Below are 16,231 nucleotides of genomic sequence, written 5' to 3' on the forward strand. Positions count from 1 at the left end.
CAACCCATTCTCCATACTGTCTTGTCTCTTGGTAAAAGAACAAAAATCAAGTAAAATTAAATTGTTTGAAAAATAGATTAATATCTTCCTTAGACCTCAGTGAACTGTTGAAGTAATTACTGTATTGCTTTCAAAATTCAGCGTTGGTGACTGAGACATGCATTGACACAACAGATAATATGTTCACAGCTTGGGACTCAAGGCTCAATTAAACAAAAGAATCTCTTACAATTCATCAGTGATGTTGAAATTGTTTTTTAGGTATGCTTATGGAAATAAAAAACAATGACTTTCTTGTCAACCATGACATTTAGTTATATGATTTAGCTTGAAACTGTATGATCAAAATAAGATTCTGTAAATCAAAAATGATCAAAAAAACTAATACAAAAAAATAACAAAAAGAATATTATTCTTATTCTTCTTATTGTTGTATTTTTTAAATCAGTATACCCTCTGTAAGACTAACACATTGTTCATTGATCTTTCAGTATTGATTAAGCACTTAGAATGTCCAGCAAAAACTGACCATATGAACTGAAACCTGAAACAACGGATGTTTATAGTACTTGCAACACATGCTTCTACTTTCAACGTCTGCTTTACCACATTTGGTGTGCATACCATATTTAACTTGGCTGTGTCAGCCAAACGCCATTCAATATAAGGAGTCCTTCAGAAAATGAGTTTGTGACAGAACACCTGTGAGTTCCTGCTTGTGGTAAAAGTGTGTGTTCTTTTTGCTTTAAACCATTTGAATGTGTTGTTCATTTAAGTAACAAGTTATGTTAACTGAAACAACTGATAAGTGAATCTGTGTTGTTAAACCTATTGTACAATTTAACAAAAACTGTTTTCAACAGGACTGGTGAATTTTGCACAGAAAGAGGCAGTCAGGTAAGGACTTTAAAATGTAACCTTTCTTTATAAAAAGGTCAATAGATATGCAAAATATTTCTTAATCACTGAATGTCAGCAGTTATTCTAAAGGTTTTGAAAAAGATAAACTAGATTTTAGGACGTTCAAAGAACAAACTAAATAAGCAACCAATTTCAGTTTAGTTGTGTTTATTATTGAGCAAAATTTCAACTCCAAGTGTGGTTTAATTAAATGGACTAAAAACATTATTGTAAGAGTTCAGTTCCTTTGTTACTGTTTAACAGGCTCAAACCGCCACCATGAGTACGGACGCGGAGATGGCCATTTATGGCAAAGCTGCCATTTACCTCCGGAAGCCAGAGAAGGAGAGAATTGAGGCTCAAAACAAACCTTTTGATGCCAAATCTGCCTGCTATGTGGCTGATGCCAAAGAACTATACTTGAAGGCAACAATCATCAAGAAAGATGCTGGCAAAGTCACTGTCAAAGTCCTGGACACTCAAGAGGTTGGTATCTTGAAGTAAGAGTCAACCAGGAATTCAATATGATCAGTTCTCACACATAATATGTCCGGTTCCAGGAGAGGACAGTTAAAGAAGATGACGTCTCTCCAATGAATCCTCCCAAGTACGACAAAATTGAGGACATGGCCATGATGACCCATCTCAATGAAGCCTCTGTGCTGTATAACCTCAAAGAGCGTTATGCAGCATGGATGATCTACGTAAGACAATCCGCCTATTGAGAAAAGACAAATATTGCAAAATGGCCATACTTGAAGGAAATATAGAGTAAATTGCTCAATCTCAATTATCACTTTCAGACCTACTCTGGGTTGTTCTGTGCCACTGTGAACCCCTACAAATGGCTCCCAGTGTACGATGCTGAAGTTGTTAGTGCCTATAGAGGCAAGAAGCGTATGGAGGCTCCACCCCACATCTTCTCGGTCTCTGACAACGCTTTTCAGAACATGCTTACTGGTAAGTCATTGCCATAACAATGTAGAATTTGTCAGTATATGAGGTTTCTGTTGAAGAAAAAAAGAGTTAATCCCGCTGTTTGTCATTTAACAGATAGGGAGAACCAGTCTGTCTTGATCACGTAAGTTGAACATTTGTTGACTTTGACAAAATCAAATATCTTGATCAAATTCTCAAAAGTCTGTCTTTATACCTAGTGGAGAATCTGGTGCTGGAAAGACTGTGAACACCAAGCGTGTCATCCAGTATTTTGCAACAATCTCAGTTGGTGGAGATAAGAAGCGTGACACATCAAAGGTAGGAGTATGCTTCTGTCTGATTAATGCAATTCAGTGTTCTTTAAGGACAGAATATTTCTCCAGTCATGTTCTGATATCAATTTTAAACCCGGATCTTAGGGATCACTGGAGGATCAGATTATTGCAGCCAATCCTCTGCTGGAGGCCTATGGTAATGCCAAAACCGTGAGGAATGACAACTCCTCTCGTTTCGTAAGTATGGAGATATTTCGACACAAGAGGTCTTTACACATTGCCCATCTGGAGGGATGCTGAAAATTCATTTGTTCCAAACAGGGTAAATTTATCAGAATCCATTTCGGCACAACTGGCAAACTGTCTAGTGCTGATATTGAGACATGTAAGTAACAATTCTCAGAGTCCATGCAAAACAACTGAATTGAAAATTGTCCAGGCTGTGACTTATGACCAACATTTGTAGATCTGCTGGAGAAGTCTAGAGTGACATTCCAGCTTCCTGATGAAAGAGGCTACCACATCTTCTACCAGATGATGACCAACCACAAACCTGAACTGATTGGTAAACAGATTGAGCTCTTGCACAATATTAAATGTACGTACAGTTTTCATGTACAACAATCTATTGACCTTATTACCCTTGTTTGTATCTCCAGAATTGGCACTCATCTCAACCAACCCCTACGACTTCCCCATGTGCAGTATGGGTCAGATCACTGTGGCCAGCATTGATGACAAAGTTGAGCTGGAAGCCACTGATGTGAGTGATCTTCACTTCAAAATAATAATAAAATAAAAACATTCTGTTCATTAAACACAACATCAAAACTGCTCTCTTACATGCATTTTCTACAGTGATAATGTTTTATGTGGATACATCTCTTCAACACAGAATGCTATTGATATCCTGGGCTTCAGTGGTGAAGAGAAGATGAGCATCTATAAAATGACTGGTGCTGTGCTCCACCATGGTAACATGAAGTTCAAGCAGAAGCAGCGTGAGGAGCAGGCTGAGCCTGATGGCACAGAGGGTGAGAATTTTATGTCAGCGCAACTTGAATATCTTGGGAACAACATCAGAGAAGTTCTTTGTCAGACTGGTTTCTGTTACATCATAATCGGCAACCAGGGTCACATACTATATGTATTAAATGTAAATGACTGAACTATTTTCAGATGCTGACAAGGTTGCTTACTTGCTGGGTCTGAACTCTGCTGACATGCTGAAGGCTCTGTGCTATCCCAGAGTGAAGGTTGGAAATGAGTTTGTCACCAAGGGACAGACTGTACCTCAGGTAATTGAGATGTTCTGGTATAAACCTGAAGTCTGAATTGGAGTTTAGTTCAGGTTGATTCTTTTGTCTCACTTACCTGATTAAAACTGCAGAATACAAGTAAATCAGCATTTTGCAAAAGATCTGACTGACTTTAATCATATCACATGCTTGTTTTCATTCAGGTGCTGAACTCAGTGACTGCCCTGGCCAAGTCTATCTATGAGAGGATGTTCTTGTGGATGGTCATCCGTATCAACCAGATGCTGGACACTAAACAGCCAAGGCAGTTCTTCATTGGTGTCCTGGATATTGCTGGCTTTGAAATCTTTGATGTGAGCTTCATTCCCAACAATTCAGCAGGCAGTACTTTTCATAACAGAATCATTCTCATTGTCTGTAAGAGATTTGCTAATTACTTATCCACTCGCAGTTCAACAGCATGGAACAGCTGTGCATCAACTTCACCAATGAGAAACTGCAACAGTTCTTCAACCACCACATGTTTGTCCTGGAGCAAGAGGAGTACAAGAAGGAGGGTATTATTTGGGAGTTCATTGACTTTGGCATGGACTTGGCTGCCTGCATTGAGCTGATTGAAAAGGTAACCATTCAATTTTGTGATCTATCTAATTCTTCTTCTTCATTTCAATTGATGTGTCCCTTAATTAAAGACTTCTTCCTACTTTTTCAAGCCCATGGGCATCTTCTCCATCCTTGAAGAGGAGTGCATGTTCCCCAAGGCCACAGACACATCCTTCAAGAATAAGCTGTATGACCAGCATCTTGGCAAATGCAAAGCATTTGAGAAGCCAAAGCCAGCCAAGGGAAAGGCTGAGGCCCACTTCTCCCTGGTGCACTATGCTGGAACCGTGGACTACAATATTGCTGGCTGGCTGGACAAGAACAAGGATCCACTGAATGAGTCTGTTTTGCAGCTGTACCAGAAGTCCTCAGTTAAACTGCTGGCCTTTTTGTATCCTCCCGTTGTTGAGGGTATGACAGTAACTCCAGTAAACTCATATTGTTATTTTAAAGCATGTATTCATGTAAATTTCATGTCTTGTTCTAACAAAACATGCCTTCTCCCAATTTTCAACAGAGAGTGGTGGTGGTAAGAAGGGAGGCAAGAAGAAGGGTGGTTCTATGCAGACTGTGTCCTCTCAGTTCAGGGTAATGTTTTAACTTTTAAACTTGGTTATAAAATCATATCTCAGTTTATGCTTAAACTCACAACTGTAACATTTCATGACAAGAGTTATCATTTTGGATCTACAGGAGAACTTGGGCAAGCTGATGACCAACTTGAGGAGCACCCATCCTCACTTTGTGCGCTGCCTGATTCCCAATGAGTCAAAGACTCCAGGTACATAGAAAACATACTCTAAATAGAGTCTTTGAGGAGTGGCTTTATTTTGTTGTTATGGTTTGATTAATTTTGTGCTGCTTCAACAAAGAGACCATTTACTCAAAGAAGTAATTAAGAAATGTCTTTTTAACAGGTCTGATGGAGAACTTCCTGGTTATCCACCAGCTCAGGTGTAACGGTGTGCTGGAGGGTATCAGAATCTGCAGAAAAGGTTTCCCCAGCAGAATCCTCTATGGTGACTTCAAGCAGAGGTATTAATTGATATTGGAATACAATTTTGATGCACAATGTTAAAAGAAAATGCTTGCACTGACCATTAACTCTCATGACAGGTACAAGGTGCTGAATGCCAGTGTCATCCCTGAGGGCCAATTCATTGATAACAAGAAGGCTTCAGAGAAGCTGCTTGGGTCCATTGATGTTGATCATGATCAGTACAGATTTGGACACACCAAGGTAAGCACACTGACAGCATTCAAATTCTTTAGTGTCCTGACCAATGTGGATATGTGTTCCCTCCCTGGGGCCCCCACCCCACGCATGCACACCGCAACAACTTGGTTTTTGCACACATAAATGCACAATTTCTGGGACATTTGAGATGAATACTCAAAAAATACATTAGTGGTTCTCAAAGTGAGGTCCAGGGACCAACAGAAGTCCCTGAAAGCCCAGACTATCAATAATCGTTGTTTTAAATAAGTGGCTGGGGTCCCCCTAGTGGCCGGGGGCTCCATGCAACTGCCTGGTTTGCCTGTCCACAAGCCTCGCCCCTGGTTTCAGTCAATTTTCTATTTGTCCAAAAGAATAGTATCTTGAAAACGTTTTACCCAATCTGAAATAATTCTAATGAGAAGTTGCCAAGGAGTGAAATAATAGCAAGGCATCCAAAGAAACTGTACCAGCATCTGGCCATACATAAACATTACATTTGGCCTTGTTACTCTTGAACAAAGAGACTTAGACATCAACTTTTTTCTGCTCTGGATTCTGTGGTCATTTTTTAGCAATTCAAAATGTTGACTGAACTGCTTTTGAACTTAGCCCCACTACAAATGTATTGAGATTCTCACCCAGTGGCGTTGCTAGTGTCTCCTGGGGCTCCAAGCAAGAAACCCCTAGGGCCCCCACCCAACCCGTGCATGCTGCAAAAATTTTGGTTTTTGCACACATAAATGCACAATTTCTGGGACATTTGAGATGAACAGTGAAACAATACATTAGTGGTTCTCAAAGTGGGGGCTTCCAGGGACCTCTGTTGGTCCCTGGAAGCCCAGGCCTATCAATAGTCATTGTTGTAAATAAGTGGCTGGGGCCCCCGTAGTGGCCCGGGGCTCCAAGCAGCTGCCTGGCTTGCCTGTCCGCAAGCCCCGCCCCTGTTCTCATCAACTATATTAATTATATGGATTAGCCTGCAAAGAGTTTCATTTTACCATTTGTTATGAGCTTTTCCTCTGGCCTAATTTTTTGTATCCTCCTTTTGTATCCTATTTAACATAAATTGCAGTACTTTGTGTAAACTGCGATCAAATTTAGTGTAAACCAAGTGACCCTGTAAACCTTAATTATCTTGTCAAAGGTGGTGATTCAGGATTGTAATGAATTTGATTGCATTTTAAATGACCGTAAAGTTGTTATCACAAGTATGACTCACTAACACACAACTCACCCCTATAAAATGTTTCCAGACAGGATTCAAGATGTCTTGAATATTCATAGCTGTCAGCCATTTAGCATAATTGTCCTTCACTCTTAACAGTATTTTGATACAGATCCAGATTCTGGTGAAGATAAAAAAAAAAAAATCTAAAAGTTTTCTCAAAGACAGATTTGGATGATTTGTCAGGTACACTTTCTCTGTGAAAACTTTCTTGTTTAATGTTCAGTATTGTACACAGTGCAGACATACAGCAAATTTCTATTCATTGTTTGTTCAGGTGTTCTTCAAAGCCGGTCTGCTGGGTACCCTTGAAGAGATGAGAGATGACAAGTTGGCAGCTCTGGTCACCATGACTCAGGCTCTCTGTCGTGGTTACCTCATGAGAAAGGAGTTTGTGAAGATGACAGCGAGGAGGCATGTTGAAAACAGCTTTTGAGTGCACACTCATGGAATGAATAATGAAGAATTACTTTGTCGATAACAGCAATTTCTTGTCCACAGGGATGCCATCTTTACCATTCAGTACAATGTCCGCTCATTCATGAATGTCAAACACTGGCCATGGATGAAGGTGTACTACAAGATCAAGCCTCTGCTGAAGAGTGCTGAAACTGAGAAGGAGCTGGCCCAGATGAAGGAGAACTATGAGAAGATGCAAACAGACTTGGCTACTGCCCTGGCCAAGAAGAAGGAGCTGGAGGAGAAGATGGTGTCCCTTCTGCAGGAGAAGAATGATCTGCAGCTGCAAGTCGCATCTGTAAGTACACATCAAAAGCAGCTGTGCTTTCTCTTGTTGTTTCAGTGCTGATGTGCTAATATGTACCTATTTCCATCATATGAACTAGGAATCAGAGAATCTGTCCGATGCTGAGGAGAGATGTGAGGGACTTATCAAGAGTAAAATTCAGCTGGAGGCCAAACTCAAAGAGACAACTGAGAGACTGGAGGATGAAGAGGAAATCAATGCTGAGCTCACTGCCAAGAAGAGAAAGCTGGAGGATGAATGCTCTGAGCTCAAGAAGGATATTGATGACCTGGAGCTTACCTTGGCCAAAGTGGAGAAGGAGAAGCATGCCACTGAGAACAAGGTTTGTAAATATTAAGATATTGCGCAAATCAAGTCATGTTTAAGGATTACCATGTAATCCTAACATCTTTCTTGCTAACTTAGGTCAAGAACCTGACCGAGGAGATGGCCTCTCAGGATGAGAGCATTGCTAAGCTGACCAAGGAAAAGAAAGCCCTTCAGGAGGCTCATCAGCAGACACTTGATGACCTGCAGGCTGAGGAAGACAAGGTCAACACTCTGACCAAGGCCAAGACCAAGCTTGAGCAGCAAGTGGATGATGTAAGTTCAAAGTCACTTGGATTTGCAAAGCAAGATTCCTCTTGAACGTGATAATTAAAAACTCATTTTAATGATCAGCTTGAGGGTTCTCTGGAGCAAGAGAAGAAGCTGCGTATGGACCTTGAGAGAGCCAAGAGGAAGCTGGAGGGAGATCTGAAACTGGCCCAGGAATCCATCATGGATCTTGAGAATGACAAGCAGCAATCTGAGGAGAAAACGAAAAAGTAATATTGCTTTTGAATTTGTACAACTTCTCTTTTTAATACCATGGTCAACTGCCTGAGCTCTTACTATGTTGTTTATCCATTATTTTCACAGGAAAGACTTTGAAATCAGTCAGCTCCTGAGCAAGATTGAGGATGAGCAGTCAATGGGTGCTCAGCTTCAGAAGAAGATCAAGGAGCTTCAGGTGACACATTGTGTTCCACAAAACATTTCTGCAATCATTTTCTATTTTCTGTAGTCAAAGTTTGTTGACAGACAACACACCTACATTCATCAGGCCCGTATTGAGGAACTGGAGGAGGAGATTGAGGCTGAGCGTGCTGCTCGTGCCAAGGTTGAGAAGCAGAGAGCTGATCTCTCCAGGGAACTTGAGGAGATCAGTGAGAGGCTGGAGGAGGCAGGTGGTGCCACAGCTGCTCAGATTGAGATGAACAAGAAGCGAGAAGCTGAGTTCCAGAAGCTCCGTCGTGACCTGGAAGAGTCCACTCTGCAGCATGAAGCCACCGCTGCTGCTCTTCGCAAGAAGCAGGCTGACAGTGTTGCTGAGCTGGGAGAGCAGATTGACAACCTCCAGCGTGTCAAGCAAAAGCTTGAGAAGGAAAAGAGTGAATTCAAGATGGAAATTGATGATCTCTCCAGCAACATGGAGGCTGTTGCCAAAGCAAAGGTACACAATACATTAAATGTTATTTCAATAAGAAAATGTATTACAGTACATGAGGTCATTCATGTTACAAATAAAATATGACCACTGATCTGATGTGTCTTTTGTTCATTAGGGAAATCTTGAAAAGATGTGCCGTACTCTTGAGGACCAACTTAGCGAACTGAAGACCAAGAATGATGAAAATGTCCGTCAAATCAACGACATTGGTGCACAGAAAGCACGTCTCTTGACAGAAAATGGTATGTAAGGTTATCAGCAAACGATCTGTTGTGTATTATCGAGAAACATAGCAGAAACTAATTTGTCATGACGTGTCTCACACAGGCGAGTTCAGTCGTCAAATTGAGGAGAAAGAGGCTCTTGTCTCCCAGCTGACCAGAGGCAAACAGGCCTTCACACAGCAGATTGAGGAGCTGAAGAGGCAGACTGAAGAGGAGGTTAAGGTAAGAAAACGTTAAGTGTATACTGACAAACTTAACGTTTGTTATTTAGACATTTTTCACACTGAATATTATTTCTCACACCAGGCCAAGAATGCTCTTGCCCATGGACTGCAATCAGCCCGCCATGACTGTGATCTGCTGAGGGAGCAGTTTGAGGAGGAGCAGGAGGCCAAGGCTGAGCTGCAGCGAGGAATGTCCAAGGCCAACAGTGAGGTGGCTCAGTGGAGAACTAAGTATGAAACTGATGCTATCCAGCGCACTGAAGAGCTTGAGGAAGCCAAGTGAGTCATGTTCAAACCATGAATTGTTTGTATCAATACCTGTATTTAAACAAACTTATCCAAACATTACAATTTGACATTTATTTCGAATTATATTTTGGGGCAGACATTTTACATTTCAGCACTGCTTTCTTGTTTTGTATATCTAAGTATTTCTACTTCATATATGAAAAAACAAATCCTACCTTTTGCAAACAGGAAAAAGCTGGCCCAGCGCCTTCAGGAGGCTGAGGAGCAGATCGAGGCTGTGAATTCCAAGTGTGCTTCTCTTGAGAAAACCAAACAGAGGCTCCAGAGTGAGGTGGAGGACCTCATGATTGATGTGGAGAGGGCCAATGGACTGGCTGCCAATCTGGACAAGAAGCAGAGGAACTTTGACAAGGTAACAGTACTTTCACAGTACTTTGTGTCACCACACTTTTCAAACAGTGAAATACATATTTAATTGGTCTTTTTTTGTTGCTACATAACCAACTGAACTGTACTGATTGTGTTATTCAGGTGTTGGCAGAGTGGAAACAGAAGTATGAGGAGGGTCAGGCAGAGCTTGAGGGAGCTCAGAAGGAGGCTCGTTCTCTTGGCACTGAGCTATTCAAGATGAAGAACTCTTATGAGGAAGCTCTGGATCAGCTGGAGACCATGAAGCGTGAAAACAAGAACCTGCAACGTACGTTCTTACCAGATTGTATTAGCAACTACACTTACATCGTATTCAACATATTTGTGTACTAAACATATGTATATAGTTATTAGAATTAAGTAATTAATATTTTACATTTTAAAGCTTAACAATATGAAACACATGACTCTCTCTGCAGAGGAGATCTCAGATCTGACTGAACAGATTGGTGAGACTGGCAAGAGCATCCATGAGCTGGAGAAGGCCAAGAAGCAGGTGGAGACTGAGAAGGCTGAGATCCAGACAGCTCTTGAAGAGGCTGAGGTACATTTCGTCTGGGAAGATCCTCTGAAAAACCAGGGACAAGTTTTATCATATGTCTGAAGGCAGAGGTGAATGTTTTCTCTCTTTGATATCACTAGGGAACTCTGGAACATGAGGAGTCTAAGATCCTGCGTGTCCAGCTGGAGCTCAACCAGATTAAGGGTGAAGTGGACAGGAAGTTGGCAGAAAAAGATGAGGAGATGGAGCAGATCAAGAGGAACAGCCAGAGGGTGACTGACTCCATGCAGAGCACACTGGATTCTGAGGTCAGGAGCAGGAACGATGCCCTGAGAATCAAGAAGAAGATGGAGGGAGACCTGAATGAGATGGAGATTCAGTTGAGCCATGCCAATCGCCAGGCTGCTGAATCCCAGAAGCAGCTGAGGAATGTGCAGGCACAACTGAAGGTATTGTGAGACATGGACTTGTTGCACAGACTGTGGTCAGTACACCTACATTTTGGCATGCTGTGAATATGTTCCTGACATTTTTCCACCAGGATGCACAACTGCACCTTGATGATGCTGTCAGAGCCCAGGATGACCTCAAGGAACAAGCTGCTATGGTGGAGCGTAGGAACGGTCTCATGATGGCTGAAATTGAGGAACTTAGAGCTGCTCTGGAACAGACAGAGAGAGGCCGCAAAATCGCTGAGCAGGAGCTGGTGGATGCCAGTGAGCGTGTTGGACTTCTGCACTCTCAGGTGAACAAACACCATGATGTTTTGAATAATTCAAAAATCTAACCAGTTTTTAAATGATGTGAAAATCAGGCATGTCATGACTTCAGCAACTAAATCTTTTTATATTTTAGAACACAAGCCTGATGAACACCAAGAAGAAGCTTGAGTCTGACCTGGTCCAGATCCAGAGTGAAGTGGATGACACTGTTCAGGAAGCAAGGAATGCAGAGGATAAGGCCAAGAAGGCCATCACTGATGTAGGTTTAAATATTTTTTGTTCCTAATCTTACACCTGGCAAAATGTGTCTATTTTCAGGGTATTTGCAATCAACATTGTATGCTCTCTCTCCTCTAGGCTGCTATGATGGCTGAGGAGCTGAAGAAGGAGCAGGACACTAGCGCTCACCTGGAGAGGATGAAGAAGAACCTGGAGGTCGCTGTTAAGGACCTGCAGCATCGCCTGGATGAGGCTGAGAACCTGGCCATGAAGGGTGGCAAGAAGCAGCTCCAGAAACTTGAGTCTAGGGTAAAACAATGCTGTTAAGATTTACACAACAAATCAACAAATTTGAACAAATGTAAGAAAGCATGTAAAACATATGGGTTCTTAATATTAGCAACATTTCCTGGTTTTCTGAAGGTGCGTGAGCTGGAGACAGAGGTTGAGGGTGAGCAGAGACGTGGAGCAGATGCTGTTAAGGGTGTCCGCAAATATGAGAGGCGGGTGAAGGAGCTCACCTATCAGGTACAGTCACTTTGATATTTAACATATAGAAATCAATGTACCACTACTTGCCTAACCCCTATACTAACCTTAACCCAACTCTATTCCCTATAATTTAATGATCTACATCATGGGGACCTGCATTTTGTCCCCACAAGAACGGTAAGTCACCAAAATGTGACTGTGTGAACAGATTTATGTTTCTACAATGTGACTAGCTGGTGGTCTGTGTGATTGAGATCCATATGCCAGCAGCTAGTTTGGTAGAGAGTGAAGGATTCAAAGAAAAAGAGCTAGTTCAGTACCTTGAGCCCAAGTACGTCATGCCATCATGAGATTAGTATTGAAAACACATTGAGAAGACAAAGGATGAACTAAAAGTCAAGCTAGCCAAGGTAGACAAGCTAAGTGACTGCTGGACAGAGCTCACAAATGAAAGCTACATCACAGGGAACAGGGTTTCTGTTGTCTGTCTGGTACCAGAGGGATTACATTGCAGGGTTACATGGCTGTTTGCTCTTGTTCAATACTAGACCAATTTCAGAAACTGTCATTTCCATTGGTCAACTAGAAAATTTGGGAAAATAGGGTCCATAAACACAGATATTCGATTGGAAATCCTTGAACATTAAAATCTTCCAGGACACCACTGAGATGTGCCGTGCTCCTCAGCACAATATTAACTGGTTCGTTGTCGGTTAATCGCTGTCAGGCTATGACCAAAATGGACCAAAATTAACCAAAATGGACATCCCTAAAATCAATTATTGAAAACATTTAAACATGCATATCTCTATTTTCTATTACAGACTGAGGAGGACAAGAAAAACATTACCAGGCTGCAGGATCTGGTTGACAAGTTGCAGCTTAAGGTGAAGGCCTACAAGAGGCAGGCTGAGGAAGCGGTAAGAACACATTCATTTTAAATACTGATAGGTAGAGAATATGTCAGACTTATGTTATGCAAACCCTAGTCTTTACACAGATCATTGGAATAACTCAAACTGATACTTAAGAGTAAAAATACTAATCAAAACTTCCACTGTGGTAAGCAAATACAATACTGTAACAGTATAAATCCATTCACTTGACTTTCCCACTGCCATATCCAGTAACCTGCTGATCTTTTCTTTCTGGAACACCGGCTTTCTGCTTCTGCTAAAACCTCTTTCCAGATAGGATCATGTGATGTTTTTTGTTTTTTTTTTTATCGTAGTGATGTGATGTTTGTTGATGTTCTTATAACTGGATGAAAACCACTACTGTGTAGGAAGTGTATAAAACATATATTCACTAAAGAAAACAGATTTTTTTTGTCTCTTTTTAACCATATGAGCATTAAAACAGGTTTTGTTTGCAAAAGTCTTGTCATGAGCATTATGCTGAATTATGATCTGAAAAAAATACGGTCAGCTATTGAGCATGAACGCAATATCATAAAGCAAGCAAACCATTAAAAATGTGTGATTTTGTCAATATCGACAGTTTTGTCAATATCAACATCATATTTATGTTGTCCCTAACCCTAACAGTGAGCAAAAACCACTTTCATTACAAGTTAAAGTGTCAATACCTTTGTGCGATGTCTGTGGCATTTCAGGAGGAGCAGGCCAATGTTCATCTGTCCAAGTGCAGGAAAATCCAGCACGAGCTGGAGGAGGCTGAGGAGCGTGCTGACATTGCTGAGTCCCAGGTCAACAAAATGAGAGCAAAGAGCCGTGACTCTGGCAAGGTAAATATACAATTCTGTTTAGTCAAGAACAAATCAAATTCAAATGTAAGTTTACTGTGTAAAGCTGATCAAATGAAATTTTGTGTGTTTTTAGGGAAAAGAAGCAGCAGAGTAAAGCACACTTGATGATCAGGTGTTTCTAATCATATAATATGATGTGAAATATACTATAAAAATAAATGCGTTACTTTGGCGCCCTAAAATTGCTGTCTGCCTGTGCTTTTTCATCTTACTGTGTCTGCTAAGAGAGGAGTACCAGACTGGGATGATTGGCTATCCAAAAATCTTATCCATATCAGAAGTAATGTAATACACAGTTTCATCAACAAAAGTGGACAAACTATTTTTTGGCATTAAGAATACATCTGTAATACAAGCTTCATCTGCACTTCCATCAAACATCTATGCTTCTGTGCTGGTTTTAGAATGGTACTGTCGGTTGATGTCTTTGTTTGTGACATAGGTATGGTGTACTGTACCTGTGTATGCAGGCCATACCTGTGGCATACCTTTGTACTTAGTTACTTATATTGCATTTTTAATGTTTTGTAAGGACTGTATGAGCTCAAATAATAATGAATTTATGACAGAAACATATAAAATAAACAAGTCAAGTCATTTAATTTGTATAGCACACTTAAACGCACAACAGTTGACCCAAAGTGCTTTACAGGTATCGCAGGTAAGGCAAAACAATATACATGCCTTGAAAATATAAACTCAAGTAGACTCCAATAATATAATAAGGCAAAGATAGTGTAAAATGAAAAAAAATAAATACATAAGAGAAATACACAAGAATACAACAAGAAACATGAAATTTCTCCTTCGGGGGACTAATAAAGGCTTTTCTGATTCTTTTCTGAACCAAGTATAAACGTTTTATGAGGATAAAAAAAGAGCACAAAAAGAAATTACAAGGAGTTATGTGCTCAGACTTTTTGGTGCTGGTGAGGAGTCTTGCAGCAGCATTTTGTACTGGCTAGAGTCTGTTTAAATTGTATTGGGTTAAGTCTGTGTATAGTGAGTTGCAGTAATCTAAATGTGAGGTAATAAAAGCATGTATGACTGTTTTGAGGTCTTTTTTTTTTTTTTTTTTAGATAAAAAGTACTTCTGCTTTGCTATTGTTCTAAGCTGATAAAAACTACCTTTAACAGCAGAGCTGACTTGCTTATTAAAATTAAGAGAGCTGTCGAAGATGACACCTAGGTTTCTGACCTCACTGCAAATTTGATGACCAAGGACCAAGGGCTTTGCTCATGTTATTTATAGGGGTGGGGGATCCAAATAAAATCATCTCAGTTGTGTTGGCATTCAACTGGAGGAAGTTTGCTGCCATCCAGGATTTAATGTCCTCCAAACAGCTAAGAAGTGTGTCGATAGATGAGGTGTTTCCAGGGGAGATGGGTAGATACAGTTGTAGTATCATCAGCATAGCAGTGGTATTTTTAGTCGTGCCTTTCAAGGATAGAGCCAAGGTGCAGCATGTATAGGGAGAATAAAAGGGGGCCAAGAACTGAACCTTGGGGGACACCATATTTAACATCCACTGGAGAGAAGGACTCATTACCTTATTTCACAGTGAAAGTTTGTTTAGTCAGATAAGATTTAAACCAGCTTAACACAGGGCCCTGTAGTCCAACTTTATATTCTAGGCGATCGATAAGAATGCCATGATCAATGGTGTCGAAAGCAGCACTGAGGTCTAGGAGGATAAGCAATGCACATGATCCATAGTCAATGGTAAGTAAGATGTCATTATAAACTTTTAGCAGGGTGGATTCAGTGCTGTGGAGGGGTCTGAAGGCAGATTGGAATTTATCCAATATATTAAAACTATTCAAAAATGAAGAAATCTGTAGGAAAACTACTTTTTCCAGGATTTCAGAGAAAAAAGATAATTTAGAGATGGGTCTAAAATTACTCAGGTCATTGGGGTCAAGATGTGGCTTTTTCAGCAGTGGTTGCACCACAGCATGCTTGAATCCAGAGGGGACAACACCAGTATTCAAGGAGCAGTTCACTATCGCTAACGAAAGACACGTCACATCACGAGTTTGGAAAAAAGATCGATGCAGTACTTCTTTGTTGTTGTTAGCTCTTTTTAGCCGTCTCTATGCTATTATTAAGGAAAGAGTTCAAAGGTAATTGGACACAAGAGACAACAGGGTGATAAACATCAAACTAAGAATTGGGATTTTCACAGTGGCCACGGGAAGCGGCAGCATCATTTTCTACAACAGTTGGTTTGGACTTTCTGACAGAGTTGTCAAGATGAACCTTATGTGGTGCAACCAAGCACAGCTTTAGTATCAAACTAACTAGTTTCAATGTATTACTTAGTGTGGACTTTGCACCCTAACTTACGAGAGAACTTACATACAGCTGGTGCAACAGGCCACCAAGGACTTTACACCTGCTAGGGGATAGCTGTGAGATTTAAGTTTTAACTTTAGCTTTCATTGGAAATATTTGCCATGCGTGCACTCTCTGCTGGTGGAGCACTTCTGTAATACCGAATAGTAGGGTCTGGACAATATAGTGAGTATTTCTTATGTTGTGATAATTAAGTTAGAGTTGTTTAAGAACTGAACATTGTGGTGAAACCTACTTTACATTGAAATAATTTGCATTTCTGAATCGTGTGGTGAGGACTCCAAACCCAACTGGCCCTGGTGAACATTTTTATTCCACAATGGCATATAAAATCTCTCACGGGCAAGATGGGTTACCTTCTCTGCCCCAACATGGCTCATGTCATTGTG

At 40.8% G+C, this 16,231-nt stretch overlaps 1 protein-coding gene across 1 annotated transcript; it reads left to right on the forward strand.

Moving 5' to 3' along the window:
• The first annotated feature begins 1,179 nt into the window (after positions 1–1,179).
• Positions 1,180–13,580, forward strand: LOC139337391 (myosin heavy chain, fast skeletal muscle-like). The gene is made up of 39 exons (XM_070971936.1): positions 1,180–1,386; positions 1,461–1,604; positions 1,704–1,860; positions 1,954–1,981; positions 2,058–2,163; positions 2,259–2,351; positions 2,436–2,499; positions 2,581–2,679; positions 2,774–2,877; positions 3,010–3,148; positions 3,294–3,412; positions 3,577–3,726; positions 3,825–3,995; positions 4,087–4,387; positions 4,494–4,564; positions 4,670–4,757; positions 4,894–5,011; positions 5,093–5,216; positions 6,698–6,834; positions 6,922–7,177; positions 7,266–7,508; positions 7,592–7,768; positions 7,847–7,992; positions 8,087–8,177; positions 8,271–8,660; positions 8,773–8,899; positions 8,985–9,103; positions 9,188–9,384; positions 9,583–9,766; positions 9,886–10,051; positions 10,203–10,327; positions 10,426–10,734; positions 10,827–11,030; positions 11,141–11,266; positions 11,365–11,535; positions 11,650–11,754; positions 12,543–12,638; positions 13,334–13,465; positions 13,560–13,580. The coding sequence occupies exons 1-39, from the start codon at positions 1,180–1,182 to the stop codon at positions 13,578–13,580; spliced, it is 5,805 nt and encodes a 1,934-aa protein (XP_070828037.1).
• Positions 13,581–16,231: the final 2,651 nt, after the last annotated feature.

This window comes from Chaetodon trifascialis, chromosome 10, assembly GCF_039877785.1.
Source record: "Chaetodon trifascialis isolate fChaTrf1 chromosome 10, fChaTrf1.hap1, whole genome shotgun sequence".
Lineage (NCBI taxonomy): Eukaryota > Metazoa > Chordata > Actinopteri > Chaetodontiformes > Chaetodontidae > Chaetodon > Chaetodon trifascialis.

What these genes read in the sequence shown, in the direction of transcription:
- LOC139337391 (XM_070971936.1), top strand. Translation starts at nt 1,180, where the DNA reads ATGAGTACGGACGCGGAGATGGCCATTTATGGCAAAGCTGCCATTTAC. An exon ending in ATGACAACTCCTCTCGTTTC is followed by an intron (nt 2,352 to 2,435) that starts GTAAGTATGGAG and finishes TGTTCCAAACAG; the next exon opens with GGTAAATTTATCAGAATCCA. An exon ending in AGAAGATCAAGGAGCTTCAG is followed by an intron (nt 8,178 to 8,270) that starts GTGACACATTGT and finishes TACATTCATCAG; the next exon opens with GCCCGTATTGAGGAACTGGA.